The 18,188-nt window shown below is 37.8% G+C and overlaps 3 protein-coding genes across 3 annotated transcripts; 1 reads left to right on the plus strand and 2 right to left on the minus strand.

The window, feature by feature from the left end:
* Positions 1 to 456: 456 nt before the first annotated feature.
* LOC147480062 (dnaJ protein ERDJ2-like) lies at positions 457 to 8,972 on the minus strand. The gene is made up of 11 exons (XM_086576370.1): positions 8,837 to 8,972; positions 8,465 to 8,693; positions 8,288 to 8,383; positions 7,725 to 7,845; positions 7,507 to 7,613; positions 6,997 to 7,214; positions 5,585 to 5,762; positions 5,364 to 5,483; positions 3,637 to 3,723; positions 3,037 to 3,147; positions 457 to 1,536 (listed from the first exon to the last, which is right to left on the minus strand). The coding sequence occupies exons 2-11, from the start codon at positions 8,648 to 8,650 to the stop codon at positions 697 to 699; spliced, it is 2,064 nt and encodes a 687-aa protein (XP_086432496.1). The 5' UTR covers positions 8,651 to 8,693; positions 8,837 to 8,972; the 3' UTR covers positions 457 to 696.
* Positions 8,973 to 10,109: 1,137 nt separating this feature from the next.
* On the minus strand, positions 10,110 to 10,427 carry LOC147480063 (uncharacterized). The gene has a single exon (XM_086578552.1). It carries the CDS (start codon positions 10,425 to 10,427, stop codon positions 10,110 to 10,112), a length of 318 nt encoding a protein of 105 aa, XP_086434678.1.
* A 6,353-nt stretch (positions 10,428 to 16,780) lies between these two features.
* Positions 16,781 to 17,308, plus strand: LOC147480064 (uncharacterized). The gene has a single exon (XM_086578553.1). The coding sequence runs from the start codon at positions 16,781 to 16,783 to the stop codon at positions 17,306 to 17,308; it is 528 nt and encodes a 175-aa protein (XP_086434679.1).
* The last annotated feature ends 880 nt before the right edge of the window (positions 17,309 to 18,188 follow it).

An 18,188-nucleotide genomic window follows, 5' to 3' on the forward strand; every position in this document is an offset into this window, starting at 1 on the left:
TTTGAGATGATTTAAAAAATGGGGTTGAAGAAAAACTAGATATTGTTGAGACGTTAATTTGTTTCTTGGAACGTAAGATTGTTTTATTTGGCGGGAAAAGTTTCATTGTGTAAAATGTTTCCGTCCGTTTATAAGCTTTCTTTTTTAACACGTCTCTGGGACAAGTCACAAGTGTATGTGTACACAAAATCGAAACTAAAATCGGATCAAGGAAAGATGGAATATGAGCCTGATGAAGTGACGAGCTGTAAATATTTCATCTTGGACGACATTTGCTGTTACAATCTAGTTGGTATAGTTGGTTGCTGTCTTCCAGGAGATCAATCCTATAGTTCACCTCTGCAGCTACAAATCTTCTCGGAAGCTGTGACAACCATGCCGTACAGGCTCTAATTGCTAGACACAACATTATCCAAGACAAGGACATAAAACATTAAGACAAATAGATTGATTAAATTGGTAAAAACGAGAAGTGAAACACACTTCAAGGATGAACATTTTCAGAAAAATTGTATTTGTGCATCTTTTGTATCATTTTGGATTACTTGGTAAAAACATTTCCCATGTATAAAACTACAAAATTAATTTTGTTAAAGAAAATCTATGTGAATCTAATATGACTATGTTGTTGAGGTTGAACCTAGGGTTCAATATGCTGAAAAAAAAAAAATCAGTGACTAGGAAGAAATGCATGTGTCACTCTTGATCAGAGCCTGAATCTTCAGAATTTGAGGCACTACCTTTTCTATGTGCCACACCATTCACTGCAGCCCCATTCTTCTTTGTATCCGGTACATCCTCACCGTCATCACTGTACTCACTCTCGTAATCGTCATATCCTTCTTCTTCTTCAGCTTCCTCATCCTCCTCAATCCCTTCAGCAGCAGCCATTCCCTCCTCTGCGACAACACCCCCTCTTGTGCCTGCTCGGCTCCGCTTCAAAACCTTTATCTTCAAGCTCGTCTTTTTGTCACAACCAATCCACGAATCACACAAACAGTAGGATGTAAGATTGTAGTTCCCTTCAGCTGGGGCCTGGAGTTTGCCCATCACAAGCCTTGACCCGCTCTTTACTTTCTCAATTGCTTCTCTAACTGCAATTTTGACCTCCTTTGCACTTGCCCCGGAGCCTTCTTTTGCTTCTGCAATTGCCTTTGATGCAGTTGTCGTAGCTGTTGCCTCATCCATGAAGCTTACCTTCTGGGACATCCACAGATCGTTTGAGACAGAATCTGCGAGTAACAGCCAAAAATTCTCTTCTTTGTGAAATGGGAAGTGGGGAGCATGTGGAAGGGCGCCTATCAGGCCATTTCCACGTTTTAGTGTAACCCAAGCATACATTGTGACAATGTCACCTTCTTGTATCCCCTCCTCGCCCTCTGTTTCACAAGAAATTTCGACTGTGATGGAAGGAATCATTTCTAGGACAACCTCTACATCTTGTACTTCAGCAGCAGTAAATCCAGCAGTTTGAGTCAGCAACTCCGCACGCTCCACCAGGGTCATGTCCCGCAAATCTTGGAATGTCCGCACCTTCTGCACGAACATGTTGCACATGATAGTAACATAAGATAGGATATTGTTGATGCAAGAGCACTGAGGATTCAACATGTCACTTTTGATTATATAATCAGCACAAATCAATAAATATATGCATACGTGTGTGTGTGTGTGTTCATTATCCAGAAAAGATTCTAGATTCTTTTGAGAAAGAAAAGAAAAATCCAACTAAATTGTTTATTGGGGAAAAATAATATTAAACAAGAGAAGTACTTACAACTCCAGTTTAATTGACTGACAATTAACTCAATCACCCATCAATAGGACCCTTATATTAATTCTACCATCATCATTATAATTATTACTATTATCCCTTATTATTATTATTACTACTAGTACTACTTATTATTATTATTATAGAAGCTAGGAATATGGGATCTAGATAGTTAAGAGGGGCGCTCAAGCACACTAGGCTCCTTAAAGTGCAAGTTGTGTGCCATAATTAGGTCACTTCCCAGATGCCACTTCCAGGCACAGCACACCAAATTCCTGGGCCTACATCTATCAAATTTAATATGCCCATGACCAAATCTCAAAATTCAACAAAATCTTTTTCATACTTAAAGAGGGGGTTGGAAATGCCAAATTCACGCCTAGATGCACAAAGAAACAGAATAGTAGAATACCAGTGGACCAGTGGACCTTGAAAAAATAGAATAAGATCTAACAATAGTAGTATACTACTATCAAGGAGAAAAAGAATGATTTCTGTGTAAACTAAAACCAGATTGTTGAATGTGCTATCCCACCATTCAACATGACTTAGACACCTATGACGCTTGAGCTCTATGGAGAAGAGTAGATGACAATTGATGTAGATTTATGAGTGGAAGCGATTAAGAAGAAGAAATCTACAACTTATATAAAAAACAATTAAGAACCCTAAAATAAAGAAGTCTCTTTTATTGACTCTGAGAAAGAAAATCACTACTAAACAATTAAACATCAACTGTTTAACCCTAGCTCAGACCCCTTATTTATAACTATCCTAGAAAGCAATAAACCAATAGTAATATGCCACATGGCATTCTAAAAACAAAAGACTACTAAAAAGATGGACGCCTTTTATGCATCTGGGCTTGGGCCTATTGATGTCCGCATCAACAATAGCATCAACAATTATAGTATGGAGTACGGACATGTAGTGGGATGCTCTTGCCTGAAATTTCATGCTTATACTTTTTTGGCCAGCTTTTACATGTTTCCATGTGCAGGTACAGTTGTACAAATATTCAAGGCGGTAAACGCCAGATACAAATGACTGTGACAAGTTTGTAGTTGTACAAGTAGCTCAGGCCTGTGATATAGTCTACTGACTTATAAAGCAGGCACCTATATGGACTCTGTTGATTGCATCCTCGAAAAACCATTCAAGGATTTTGGTAGGTCTAACAACCTTATCAGATGATACTCTTTACGCAGCCAATAACAACTTCCTCTTGAAGTAGAATACCAAATGTAATTGGATGAACTTACCTTGCGTGCAATCTTTTTCAAAATGACTTCACTAAAATGTGGCAGCTGCAAAAATGGTGCACTGCCTTCGGTTGATCCGCCAGATCCCTTTCTTGCACTAAGAGGAACAGCCTGCACAAGAGAATGTTAGAGACCGGCTATATGACAGTAGGGTTCAACACTATAAAGTATATTGTATATGTGCAACAAACTGTACAAAGAAACTTCTTCCCTGCATCTGACAATACGCAACACTAAGGCCACCATATGGCTGTGAACTTCTATGGAAATTGAGAGGAGGGGCTATTCTTTGGACATAGTAATGGCAGATTGGGGACCAGGGATATCCGGTGTAACTTGCATTTAATTTTGCATAGTTTTGTTGCCTCTTTGTTTCTGTTGTGATGAGTTTCCCTCACACCCCTTCACTATTTCTTATCAGTAAAGGCTGATTTTAAGTATTGTGTTAACAGAAGAACCAATTATTGCGGAGAGTAGGAATATGAAGCAGTAAATTTGCATTCTGTGACCACTTTGTAGCAAGGAAGTAAGCAGATATGGATGAATTGCCTGATCTAGTACAAAAGGAAACTGTAGTAACTAGTCCTTCCAAAACAGTACCTGAATGACACTCTGAGAAAGCTCAACAATCCCAATTGCAGGCCTCAGCCATCCATGCCCCTGAGGAGTTCGCGGTACAACTGCCATCTGTTATAAAAACAAAAAAACAAATAAAAGGAAAGAAAAATAAGTATTCGTGGTTAATATCTGAACATGGTCATTATACGCAAAAAGCAAAGCCAAGTATTTGGAACCAATTACAGAAGCAACCACACAAATGTTCCTTCTGGCTTTAAATATACAGTCCAAATCATAACCATAAATAGGGTGTACTGCCCTGCAGGCCGGTAATTAGGTAAGAAAGCTACTTACGGAAGAGGATGTCATACTACACAGTTGTGTTGGAAAAGCCCCTAGCACACAGGGTGAAAGTATTTTAGTCCCACATCGTCTAGGTTCCTACAAGACCAGGGTTACAGTCATGGCATCTACTCATTACGGAGCTTTCGAGGAAAACCGCACCTCTCATTATGGGGGAAGGCGGTTAGTGGGACACTAACGGCGGTAGGAGTGGGTTGTCAAGAACAGTCAGCAGCCTCAGAATCTCATTTCACTTTTTCTTTGTTAATGCCTTATATTTTACTTGTATATGCAGGTCAACTGATCCCACCACCCCCTCTTTCACCTTTCATTATCATGTAGTGTTGAAATTATTCACAAGAAAATATAAGACCATATGCAGCCTTCTAAAGATGTCAACTTAGCTGTCGAGCTTCTAATACATGCTCATATTAATTTTACACTATTAATCAGGTTTTTACATTTATACAGAATCGAATTTTAAGAAATCCAAATGAGGCATTTTTTTATGCATAGGGCCAAGTTGAATGTACGTATAGTTAGTCCTCCAATGTGCTTATGATTTCGATAGTAATTCAGCCATAGAAATAAACCAGTAACTGCACATACATTGGGAGGAGATCCTCAAGAAATCACCACCATTTCTATCTTTCAGTTGGGACTCAACATTACAATTCTATGGCCATATCGGAGGCTAACACCTTGGACAAGCTAATGTTCACCAATTTGGGACCAAAAAATGGGCTAGCGATTTCAGTAAGAGAATAACACAGTGCCAATAATATTCCCCATCTTTCAAGACCCCATATTTCTCACTTTCCTCAGCATTCATAGAAGCAGAAAGGCAATGACCATATTCAAAAATTTCTTAGGTGGGGGTCAACATACCATCAAAATATAAGAACCAAAATCAAGTTCGGCTCCGATCAATTTCAAAATAACTCAGTTTTGTAAGATACAGTTTCCTAAAGTCCCACTAGCAATGAATTTCAAATTTGGTTGTTAAAGTAATTCCAGGCATATCCTTACCAACCATCCAAACCCGAACCCCCTCCATTGCCACCCTTAAAAAGGGGAAGTCAATTTTTTTAAAGAGTATAGGTTGGTTAAATTATATGTACACTCTAGACCAATGAGTAGGCCATATCGAAGCTACACTAAAACTCGAGCAAACAACAATTCGGATCCCAACTAAAACTAGAGAGTTTGTTTACGCTGTAAGACTCTCCAAAGAATAGATGGTATTATTCTTGGTCTTATAGCAATAAAGCTACACTTTGAAATGCCTAACCAACTTTGGTATGAACTTATGATTCTTATAAGCTTGACCACGAATTTATACGAAACAAATACATGGAAAACTCGGCATTAATTCTAGAGAGAACAGTCAAAGTAAATGTAAACAAGGGCAAGGCATTTTGAAACACCTTCATCAGTTCATCAAGAAGACGAGGTGCCAATTCAAGTACACATCTGAGATCACCTTGCAAAGCTGGAGATAAGTTTGCCAATTCATGAGTTAACTGGGCCTGAATAAGTAATTCAGTCTGAAAATGAAGAAAGGTACCAAAGTCAGACTGGATTACAGAAGTGAAGATGGAAAACCAAAAAGACAAAGTTTAAGTAAATAAATACTACACAAGATTACCTTAACAATGGCTGGGTGTTGCTTCCAAAACTTTGCTTGCTCTTGCTTAATGTTCTTAAGGTCAAGATTCAATTCACTCCTGACTAACATGAACAATTTCTGAAGGGATTCAGTGTCACTCCTACGAACTGGAATTTCCATGAACTCAGCAGCTTTAACAAAGACATCCATAACTTTGCTGTATCATTACACAAATAGTCAAGTACAGAAGGATTAGTAAATTCATAGCAGTGACTTCACAAGTAAAACTAAATATTTTCATGATGATGATAGTCATGACATAGTAGAACTTGTGATAATTCCTTGAGGCACTAGACAACTGAGATTAACTCAGGCATGCAATAATACATAAAACAGAAAGTCCATATTTTTTTTGATCGGGAAACTATCCGAGCTATATGCTGGATAAATGAAAGAAGTACAAGAAGGATGAGGCATCCTAGAAAACAAACGAGTGAAGCGGATAAAATACCCAAATCAATAGTAAATCATACGAATCACCCAAACAGAACTCAGGATAGTCACAACATTTATGATGCGATCCCTTTTTCTATAGATATCTGATGTACATGTTTACGATAATAATGCGATCACATTTATCTTAACAAGATCCAACAACAACTTTATTTTACTTAGAATATTGTATAACAACTTACAGTCTTACATCTATTAAGAGAAAGATTGAAATAGTTCTTTATCTGCCACACATTCAACAAAATTTTGTAAACTCCCGGCACATATTGATTATTTGGCACATCTGTTTGAATTTATGGCCACTATGCTATCTAAACCATAAACAAGAAACTAAACTCTATCCCAGACTAATCAAGTGACGAAAAAAGATGAGTGACTTCTTTGGCTTTCCGTTCATCATACAACAGAAACCCTTATAGAGGAGAGGATTCATTTTAGCTCTGCCTGATTTTTTGGACGGAAAACCAAACCTTACTGCATGTACTACTTGCACATGCCTAGTGGCACTCCCATACAATTAATCAAATCCAAACAAACTATCACCAACAACTTCGTGTCTTTGGCACTCTACTCACGTTTATCTTATACTACCAGTAAATAACATCACATGCGTTTTTCCCCACCCATGTTTCTTTGTTGCATCACTCAACATGCCTTTTGCAATTCACACAATTCATTGTGGCAGTGTTCATAATAACAAGCACATCCAAGAAAATTTCTCATTCAATTTGCCAGCTTAGCAAGTCTGCAAGTGGCAATTTATGTGTATAAATTTAGTTCCAAACAAGCTCTAACAATCACTCCATGCGCCTCCAACACTCAGTTCGACATACACAGACAAGTTGTACAACTTGAATTTCAAACGGAACAAACCATTTAATTGTTAAGCTGGTTAAATTTAAAATTAAAAGAAAAAGAGTTTGTAAGAAGAACCATACCTTGGAGCTAAAGAAGGCTTCATGAAGTAATAGTATGTAGACAATGTTTGATGCATGACATAGTTTCCAGTAAACTTTGATGACCTTGAGAGATAGATAACAGCCATAACCAAGGGCAAAAGAATACAAACTCCAACTATCCCAAGAAGAAGTATTCCACCAGATGCGCCATCAATATTTAGCAGGAATTGAGGGAGAGCTATTCCCATTTGAAACCCCTACATACATGAGAAATAACACTAGCATTTACTGTTGAGATATTTGTTGTGGTCCCACATGGGATTTGTGAAGCCTTGCAAAACTATAGTATTAAATGTTCATGGGCCTCTCCACTTATCGCCAATTGGTATTAAGTTGGATGTTTATAATGTTTAAGAATTATGAAACCTTTACTAAGATCCATGTAGATTCAATCTGAAAAAACTCTAAAAAAACTCCGAAAATCACAGTCTGGCTACATAATGAACACAGAACCTAAACTTTCTCCAGTACTAGAGCAAGTTGAAGTACCTGCCTGCCATCTGGATGGCCATACTTCTCAAAATTCTCGCGTGATGTAGGATCTGTCAGTGCTTGGTAAGCCTTAGATATAAAATCCACAAAGAATTTGTTGGCCTCTGAAATGGATAGTTGGATACAACAAACAGTAAGCACAGATCATTCCGCACTACAAGTCCAGTTCTTTTCAATTATAAGGAGCATGAAATTAAACATAGAACAAGAACAACCTGGATCAGGATTTTTATCAGGATGATACTGAATAGACAACCTTCTATAAGCCTTCTTTATTTCTGGATCTGAAGCTCCAGGCTCTAACCCAAGGATCTTAAATGGCTCAAACGGTTGCTCCTGAAGAAATAGTGTGGTGCAATGAATAGAAGTATCAAAACATGTACGTTATAGGCATTTTATGGATTTGATTTCACGGTCCTAACCAAAAGGAATTTTGATTACTATATACTGCTATGAAATAACAATGGCAGTCAACAGACAGCTTAAGCACACAATTGGTATGTTTAACAGCTGACAGAAAAAGAATAAAAAAGCTATTGGCAATTTGGCAGAAATTTCAAGAGTTTTTATCTTGAAGACGTCATATTAAATTCTATGCTGCTGGGGCAATCAGACAGTTGGTTTTAACAGGAAGACAGTGACACTGATTACAAATCCAGATATTTCTCTCTATATAATGAAGCTTTCAATGGAAACACAGTCATTCTTAGATGATCCCAATGCTCTGTACAGTCTAGGTACAAATAGAGATCCAACATAGAGTTGAAGACGAAAATACCTCCTGACTTATATGTTTAACGTAATAAACCAAAACTCCCATGATGACCCACAGCAGCACAAGGGTCATATTACTACAAGTTGAGAAGTTTGAGATCTGCAATAGTAAGACGAGCGAATAAAATTAAAACGATAAAATCAGAAAAACGCCGTGTTACAGTAGCAAAGAGAAACTTACTCTTTTAAATATAGATTTACGGTACTTCCCAGAGCATGAGCATACAGAACACTGACAATGGATGCTTTTTGTCTTCCTAAAGACGGCACGATAGAAGTTGAGTAGTGTGTAAGGCACTAGTGGCAGTGCCATTATCGTCAAAACGAAGATTGGGAATAGTGAGCTATTCTCTTGTGATGCAGCCATGGAGAATCTTTATTTTTGAGAGCTTGTAATAAATTTATGGTATCTACAGGACAGGGTAGTGAGACAAAGTTTTATTATCTACAAAAATTGTAAAAACCTACATATAAAACATAAATAACAAGCCCCTTTTATAACAATTATTATATGTAACAAATTATATCACAATTCAGAAAAATAAATAGGTACCACTTAAATTGAGTTGCTTGGATTGAAAGGAGTAGAGAGAAAGAAAAAGATCTCTGGTTCAGTTTTGTTAGGGTGTATGTCTGAAAGAGAGGATGACGATGTTAACCTTGTCTTTGTATTTATACTTTTAGAAGTTTGAAGGACAAAAACGGAAAGTAACGCAAAAGATTTTCTCTGCATGTTGACTAGTCAGAGATTGGTGTGGACTGTGGAGTATGTAGAAAAATATTGGAGTACGTAAAATGATTGGATATGCCAGAAAAAAAACTATGTGCCCACTGTCCATTGGTTATGGCTAGCTGGAATGTAGCAACAGATTATTTGGATACGTAGAGAGCGAGCGACGTACAAAAAAAAGGATCATGAGAACTACGCTAAAAAAAATCAAACTTGCGTCAAAAAATATATTATGGAGAGAACTTAAGCTTCATCAGTGAAGAACAGAGTATAACAGGGGACTTAAAGTCACTTAGGACTTGTCACGAAGTCAGGTGCATAGCTCCTCAATTTTTGTTTCGGAAGATAGGTAGGCTTTAATTTGTAATATCGAATTTTTTATCAATCAAATATGATGGAGAGAAGTTAACTTTAATTTTTGGAACTTGAATGATGAATAGATCAACACAGGGAAGAACTAGGGGTGGAATTCGAGCTAATCGAGCCGAGTTTCACTAAGCTCGGCTCAACTCCTTTATTATATGAACGAGTCCGAGCTGAGCTTAAATGAGCCGAGCCTGAACCAAACCCGAATAGCTCGGCTATCTTGAAGGAATTGTAAATTATTGATTTTTATCAGATTGCTTCTTCATGCAATGTCACCATATCAATTGGCCTTAATACGTTCATGCAACATAGCTGTTCTCAACAACCCAAAAGTCACCAATGTAAAAAATCAGTAACTAGAAATTGCAGATTTAACTAATACTTATAATATAAAGTGGGGAGTACACATAGTTCATAATATCGTTGAAAAGAAGATATGAAGATTGACGAACCGTTTATCAACAACTCATATATGTTGTATACTTACATTCACACAATCTTGCACTGGAAAAAAAAATGACATTTATAAGAAAAGATTATTCATTTATATACTAAAACGAACTGAAGGGATGGACAGTCACCGCAAAATAACAATTGGAAGAACATTTTGTTAGCTAGTAAAATTAAATTCATAAAGTAGAAAATAGATCCTTGATGAAAACATTCTATCTTTGATAGAAAGCAAGTTCATTAGAATTAAGCATAGTTGAAGCCCTTCAAGAAGAGGGCACTAAATCTTCTGCTTCTTAGGCATCTGCCAGGCCTCAACATCAAAGAGAAGCTTTTCAACTTTTCTAAAGTCATCCTCGACTCCATTGAACTTTTTGCATAAAGATATATCCCGAGGATTAAGCATCTGAATTAGAGCACGAATATCCTTTAGTAACTTCAGCACCTCTCTTGGGCAATCATAATCTCCATGAAGCACTTGGTGCACTACATAACCTGGCAGTTGATTGGACATCATGCATAGTCCAACAAGATAATCTTCCATCTCAATACAAGAATTTTCGTAGGAGTCTAATCCTAGTTTTTCTTCTAGTCCCATCTTCGAAATCAGATTCCCCGTTCTTAACCAATGAAAAAATGCAAGAATTGAGACGGTATCTTGTGTTTGACTTCTCCATTCAGGTGAAATTCGTAATAATTTTGAGGAGACAAGCTATTACAATATCGAGCTAATTCACCATACAGTTCCTTTAAATAATCAAATTCTCCCTTGGAAACATCTCCAACGGGACAAAATCCATGAAGGAAGAGATCTGATTTCATGCATTGAATCCTATACTTCAACATAGTTGGCGAGTATATGTACTTTGACTTTAGGCAGTAGACTTCGGACGACTTCTTCAAACATGAAGCATGAGAAGCCGAGCCATCATTATTGTCCTTGGATGTTGAAGTCGACATTGAAGCAAAGAAGGAATGAGAAGACAGGGAAATAGGTGGATTCTTAGGGTTAGGGTTTAAGGAGCGAGAGTTCATTTTCATGCTTATATGCTTTGCTCCTCTTTCCTGTCACCGACTCACCGAGTCTTTTTTTTTTTTTTTTTAGTTTCGGACTCTACGGCCCAGCAAAATTTAAGTATTTATTTTCCTTATAAATATGTTTAGAAATTGCTTCTTCACGCTGCTTAAATCCTAACCCTAATAAAAAGCTACTATTTTCTCTTCTCCTTGGTCTTTGTAGGGGTCATATTCGTGACATGGGATATCATTGGTGGCGAATGGCCCGTATACAAGATAGTGAAGAGAAGACAGGGTACAACGCGTGGAACCATAACTGCCGAGAACTGCTGTGAATGTTGAGGGACAGGTGGACTATAGGCAGATAGGGGATACTAAAGGGACAGGGGTTGGCGAGAATACTGACGAGAACTGCTGTGAATGTTGAAAGATCGAGATAGGGGGATTGGATGGATGGACGAACGAGAGAGCGGTTAGAAATGAGAGAAGATATAAAGACTAAGAAGAGAGAGAGAAAGAGAGGAGGAGAGGGGAAAAAGAAAAAAGGAGAGAAGAGTAAGGAAAATATATTAGTAATCCTTTAGGTTATAATAATTGGAGATACAGTATTCTTCCAACGTCCGAAACGACTATATGTCTCGCTTCTTCTGTTCTACATCTTCCTCGTCATCTGATACAGCAGATGACTACTATTCCGACTTTTCCAACTCTAGGCACTTCACCAAAAAACTTGACAGGAGTCGGGAGTGGCTGCATGATGCCATTGTGGAGGCGAAGTCGGGTCTCTTTGTTCATGTACTTTGCCCCGTGCCAGATGTTCTAGCTTTCGCTAAGCATCATATTGAACGCATTGCTTTCAGGTATGAGAATTTCGATTGTTATAGATATCATTACGAGTATTGCACGATTATATTTATGGTGAATGGAAAAGTGACAGACTAACGACAGTCTCCATACTAGCATTTCTACATTGGTTGGAAACAGGCCATCTGATTTCGATAAAGGAAATTGATAAAAAACTTGAACGGCCAAGCAAATTTGGAATTCAATTTCATATTCAAGATTATCTGGAAGGATTGTGCTTGATGTCTAGTGAACTGCCTAGTTATGTAAACTACCAAGTGATGACCGGGGATTATGACTGCCCTAGAAAGGTGTTGAAGTTTTTAACAAAAATCCAGAAATTAATCCAGGAGCTTAAATGTGATTGTCTAGAAGATCCTGCAGATTATATTTTACTGAAAACATTTGATGGAGTGGGAGATGATGTAAAAAAAGTTGAAGAAATTTGCTTTCATGTCGAAATTGTTTTGCGAAAAAAGAAGTTTGATGCAGTGGAAGCTGGCAACCAGAAGTCCAAGGATGGTGTAGATGCAGATGCAGATGCCGTTGAAGCATAAGCTCCGCCCAATTCTTCTTTCTGAAGGTCTAGATTAAGTGTTTTGTTAAGAATTTTGTTTGATGATATAGAAGTTCGACATTTTCTTTTGAGTTACATAGTTTTTATTTTGCAGTGATTGCATGTTATATTTGATTTTGTTGAGAGCAATGGAAGATTGGTAGGCTTTAATGTGTAATTTCAAACTTGTCGCAAGCAAATCCAATGGAGGGAACAAAACTGCCACCCATTCTAGAACAGGGGTCTTGTATTCTATTAGGACTTAAGTCAGGAGCATTGCTCCGTATTTGTACTTGGTTCAAACCGTCACCAATATGTACCTTAAATTCAAAGACTTAACCATGAACTCTTGACTCTTGACTATCATCATCGACTTACTTAAGTATTTGCACAGTACACAATCTAAAACACAGGTGCCAACATACTCCACCTCCATAATTCATTGACTTCCTTCTAGATACCATATCATCACCTCCCTATCCTTCTTCTAGAAGGAATTACAGTACAAATTATTAATTTTTATCAGATTTCCTCTTCAGGACACCTTTTCGGTAGGGAATAATTCTTATGTGGTTTTGAATGTCTAAATAAAAAAATTTGCTAAGAAAATTTCCTATTTGTTAGGATGAGATGTGTGGTTCAAAAGGAATTTTGAGTTTTTTCAATGTTAAGATATTTTATTTTAGTCCAATATGGCTGAGGTCTTCCATCTCTGGGAACTGTCTTCCTTCAACCTCCAGACTCGCTTCCCTCCCCATGTGAGTTAATACAACTGACTGACAGTCCTTAAAGTATCATTTCCATCCGTTGAGAAGCTCCCAAGGCATGGTCAATAAGGAGTTAAATGCAACCACAAAACCTCATCTTCTTTATCATTATGTTTTGTATTACTGTTAGGATGGATTACTAATAGGGTTCCTAAAGTTATGCAGGGGGGCTCAAGATAAACTAGGGCTGCGGTTCATAAGTATATCTTTACATGCTTTTTTAAATCTAAATATAAAATCACAGAAGAGGTCCTTAAGGCATTTTGTGGTAGCTCAAGGCAGGTTAATGTTGTAGTATTAGCTAGGAAAGTTTTTTTTTTCAAAAGATTAAGCTAGGGTTGACAGGACCCTCACCTGTTTTATTAAGAAAACCTTGTGTACATCCTATTAGCTGCCTCCTCTTTTACAATGGTATCACTTTCAAGATCGAGAGGAGGCACAAAATACACAATACGCTCTTCCAAACATCCACCTAAAGATTTGATTCAGCAAGGAGAATATGGTCGTACACGATAAATGTGTGAACTGAATTTTGTCGTGGTTGGGCACTGAAAGACGTCAAAGATTTATATGCATAACTTCTTGAAGTATTTCCCACAAATGGAAGGGGACAATCAGGCCATGTTTCTAAGACCGAAGACCAGGTCAGCTACATATTCAAGGTTATTTAGGATGCTACTGTCTACTGGGTTTGTATGGAAAGGAACAATTAAGGGATTCCAGAATGAATCAAGAAAGAAAAGCAGTTGAATTGATTGAAGGGATGAAACAGGACGTGACAAAGAGCTTGCAATGCCAAATCAAGAAAGTTATTGAAAGTTTGAAACACTAATGTGAGGAGATGATATGAAGGATAGGGATCAATGATATGGTCCAGGACACTCACCCTAACAGTGTTCTAAAAAACGCTAGGCGGTAGTCGGCGGTGGGAGAGCGCCTAGAGCTCCTTATGTTGGTGTAGATACAGAGGTCCTTGCTGCAGTTGGAACTTAGGGCTCGTTAGAAGGAACTACATCTTTATTGAAGGCTTTAAGCCTTGGATTATTGGATACAGAAGAATTAAAGTGGGTATGACTCGAGGAGTGCGGTCCAGATCATCAAAAAGGAGAAGGTGCATATTGCAGCTGCACCACACCAAATTAGTAAAAACAATGGCAGAATCTTGCAATAATCTAGATTGGAAATCCTTCAACCCAATGCGTGCTGTATGGGGGTTACAAAGTCAGATTGAAAGTCTGACATTTCTGCATGTGTACAGGGAGACTAACATCATTCTCTAGTACGTGTGACAGGATGCAACTATGTTTTTCCCCCTTGGATGCAGGATTAGAACATTCAGGACACGAGGATCGCACTCAGTGAAGTAATCTGACATATAATAAAGAACAAAATTCTATATGAACAAGCTCTTTTGAACAAACCCTCTTGAACAAACTGATGTGGCACTCATCAGGCAGGGGTGCGTGTGTATTGTTCCAAGAAGTACTGCAATCAAGGTCTCTCTGCTTGCCACGTCAGTTTGTTCTCGAGAGTGTGTTCAAAACAGTTTGTTCACGTCAATAAAGAATATAGCGTTAAGAAGTGCTCCCTAACTCCCGTTTAGAAGGTCTTGCTGACGGCGTGTGGGTGTAGTGTTGTACTACAATCCCCTAAGTTAAACAGAATTTCTATACAATCTGCCTGAGTTAAACAGGGTTTAAAAAAAGACAAATTTCAATAACAAGCCTGATAAAAACCAATTTAAAGGGTTTTTAAAAAGACAAATTTCTGGTTACTGGACATTTGCTTCTACTCCTTGGGTAAAAAGATTTCAGCATCCTTGCAGATTTTTTTATCAGACCACTCCATCAAACTTCTTACGCAAACAATCATCTTGAGAATCAACCATCCGGACTAAAGCATGTATCTCTTTTATGAACTTCAACACCTTACTTGGGCAACCATAATCCCCAGCAACCACTTGGTGCACTGCATAACCAGGCAATTCACTACACATCATGCATATTCCTATAAGATAATCTTCTATCTCAATACCAAGGTTTTTTGAAGAGGTTAATCCAAATTTTTCTTCAAGTTCCTTAATCAAAATCAGATTCCCTGTTTCCAACCAATGCACAAAGGCAACTATTGATACTGCACCTTTCGCATAATTTCCCAAAGTACTTTCAAAACCATGCTCCAAGTATTCATCCTTCTCACCATAATAAAGCTTGTAATATTGTTGTCTAGAGAAATCTCTGCATTGTTTAGCTCTATTACCACAAGATCGCTTCAAAACATCAATAGCAGACTTGGCTATCTCGAAAAGCTCTGGCACAGGACAAAAACCGTGGAAGAAGATCTCTTTTTTTATTTCTTCAATCATATCTAAAATCTGATTGTTGGGTAACCGTGCATGCTCGACATACTTGAGATGATACAATTTAAACTGCTTTTTCATATGAGAAGAAAGAGAAGCAGAGTCATCATTTTCACTATTATATTTAAGCTTGTCATCTGCAGTTCCATTAACCTTGTTCTTATGTAAAAGGACTTCAACATCGAAGCAGATTTCTTCAACTCTTCTTACATCATCTCCCACTGCTTCAAACTTCTTCCATAGAACAGGGCTTTCAAGTTCTTCAAACCTCATGTTATCCCATGTAACATCCCGTATCCAATCACGAACATTTTCTAAGAACTTCAACACCTTTCTCGGGCAATCAAAATCCCCAGCTTTCACTTGCCACTCAACATAACAAGGCAATTGCTTAGACACATCAAGCATATTCCTTCAAGATAATCGTGAATATCAAACTTAAACATATTAACATCTAGATTTTTTTCAATTTCCTTTTTCGAAATCAGGTTCCCTGTGTCTAACCAATGTAGGTAGGCTAGCATGGAGACAGTCCTTAGTCTCTGACTTTTCCAAGCACTATAGATTATTCTATACTCAGGCCAACTACCCCACTCAACGATGCCTTCATAATCACTTCGAATCATTTTAATATGAGACTCAGCTTTCTCTTGAGCCTGTTGAGTGGGAAAGCTTTCATTGAAGATCTCAGATTGCAAGTCCTGAATAGTACCGTTCAGCCAATATATATGGCTATCAAGTTTTTTGTAGTAGACATATCTTGAGTATTGAAATTCGCTGTAGTACTCATTATGCAGTTTCTTCATATACGAAGGATAATCCCCGCCGTGCCTATAAAAAGAATCATAGTCGTCACTGTCCGCATCAGAAGAAGCAGAGTTGTTGGTTGTTAATGAAGATGAAGACGATAAGAAGCGAACCTTACAGTGTCTGATGCAAGAAGAGCAAGTAGGAGAAGCTCTAAAGCAAAGACAAGAAGCAGGAGAAATAAGCAGTTTAGGGTTTAAGGAGCGAGAGAGGGTGAACAAGACAAGAGAATTACCTAAAGCTATTCTCATTTTTCTTTTCTTTTTAGGCCTACAATTTTTTTGAAGGCAAATAGTCTAGGGTTTTATCATTGTGTTGGTAGGTCAAGTCCAAAACTATATAAAGAGAAAGATAAGAAACTAGGAAATAAGGCACGCACTCAAGATGAATACAGTCCTAGCTTTCTACCACTCCTTAAACCCTAACCCTAAACTGCTTATGCTTGCCTCCATTAGAGCTTCTTACATCAAACACAATCTCATTCGCTCTTTCTCGTCTTCGATTTCAATGTTAGAGAATGATGATTCTCTTTCTCCTAAACTAAGAAAACAGTTTGAAGAGTTCCGTGTGAATTTCAAGAATCTCAAGCGTAAAGATTCAAGATGTCTAAAGAGATTGACTCAACCGTTGAGGTTATGCAATCTTATCTCCGCGAAAGATTCATATCTCCAGAAGTTTTGGAGAAAGCGAAGCATCGTGTGGATAAGTTAAAAGATTTTTACAGTCGCTTAGCTAAAATCCATCAAGACTTCCCTAAATACTATTACAAGTATCATGATATTTGGAGTAGTGAAAGGCGAAAAACTGTATCGGCATTGGCATTTCTCCATTGGTTAGAAACAAAGAATCTCCTCATGCATGAAGAAGTTGAGATGAAACTGAGACTTGATATTAAAATAGGAGATTATCTTGAAGGAATATGCTTAATGTCCAGGGAATTACCTCGTTATGTAGAGAACCAAGTGAATGCAGGAGATTATGATTGCTCTAGAATGATGAATTTCTTGAAAGAACTCAACGAGGCATTCCAAGAAGTTGATGAGACTCAGTTTGATTGTATCAGAGACGACCTCGGAAGAGTTGAAAGAATTTCCTTTGATGCTAAACATCGATCGTCGCAGATGGTGTAGGAATAAATTCTGATCCTGGGCGCCTATGGCAGGCTTCCTGGCAAGTAAGGAGGGTCAATATTATGATAATAGTGTCTTAGGAGAATTGAATTTGGTGATATTAGCAAGAACTTGGAATATTTCAGTTCCAGTTTGAATGTTCAGTACTTCTCTTTCTTTTTAGCGTGCGTTTGGAAACAAGAAATGGAATTATATGAGAATTGAATTGAAGTGAGAAACAGGTTGTTTGGTGTCATTTTTTTTTTTTTGAAGGTTAAGCTAGGGTTAGGCAGACCCTCACCTGTATCAAGAAACCAACCTAGTGTACAACCTATTGGCTGCCTCTTCTTTTACAATTAATAATATCACTTTGAAGATCAAGAGGAGGTACGAAATACACTACATTCTCTTCTAAACACTTACCTACTGTAGCTAGATGATCTGCAAGCCTATTTGTCTCCTATAAACATGTATAAAAGAGATAATCTCAAAAAGAGGACACAAGCATTGAATGCTCAAAACAAGATTGAGGCAGTACCAAGGGGGGGCTTCAATCTTGTTAATGCACTTGACTGCATGTAAAGAGTATGAGGCCACCACCACTTTCTTGAATCCTTTCATAATGCATCCTTCCAGTCCAGTTCTTATAGCCAATAGCTCCTGAGTGAGTATGCATTTACCCGAGTTGCTTCCATTGAATGCAAGCAACACTTCTCTTGCATGGTCTTTGATTGCACCACCTATACCGGCTGAGTCCTCTGTTATAGATCCATATGTATTAAGCTTTACAATATCCTGATCAGGTATTACCCACATACATTCAATATTTTCCTTTAGTCTCATCTCAACTTGCAGCCCCAATCTTTGAATAAGAGCTCTAGTTAGAGCTGAATCAGTGATT

This window comes from Coptis chinensis, chromosome 8 (assembly GCF_015680905.1).
Source record: "Coptis chinensis isolate HL-2020 chromosome 8, ASM1568090v1, whole genome shotgun sequence".
NCBI classification, from domain to species: domain Eukaryota; kingdom Viridiplantae; phylum Streptophyta; class Magnoliopsida; order Ranunculales; family Ranunculaceae; genus Coptis; species Coptis chinensis.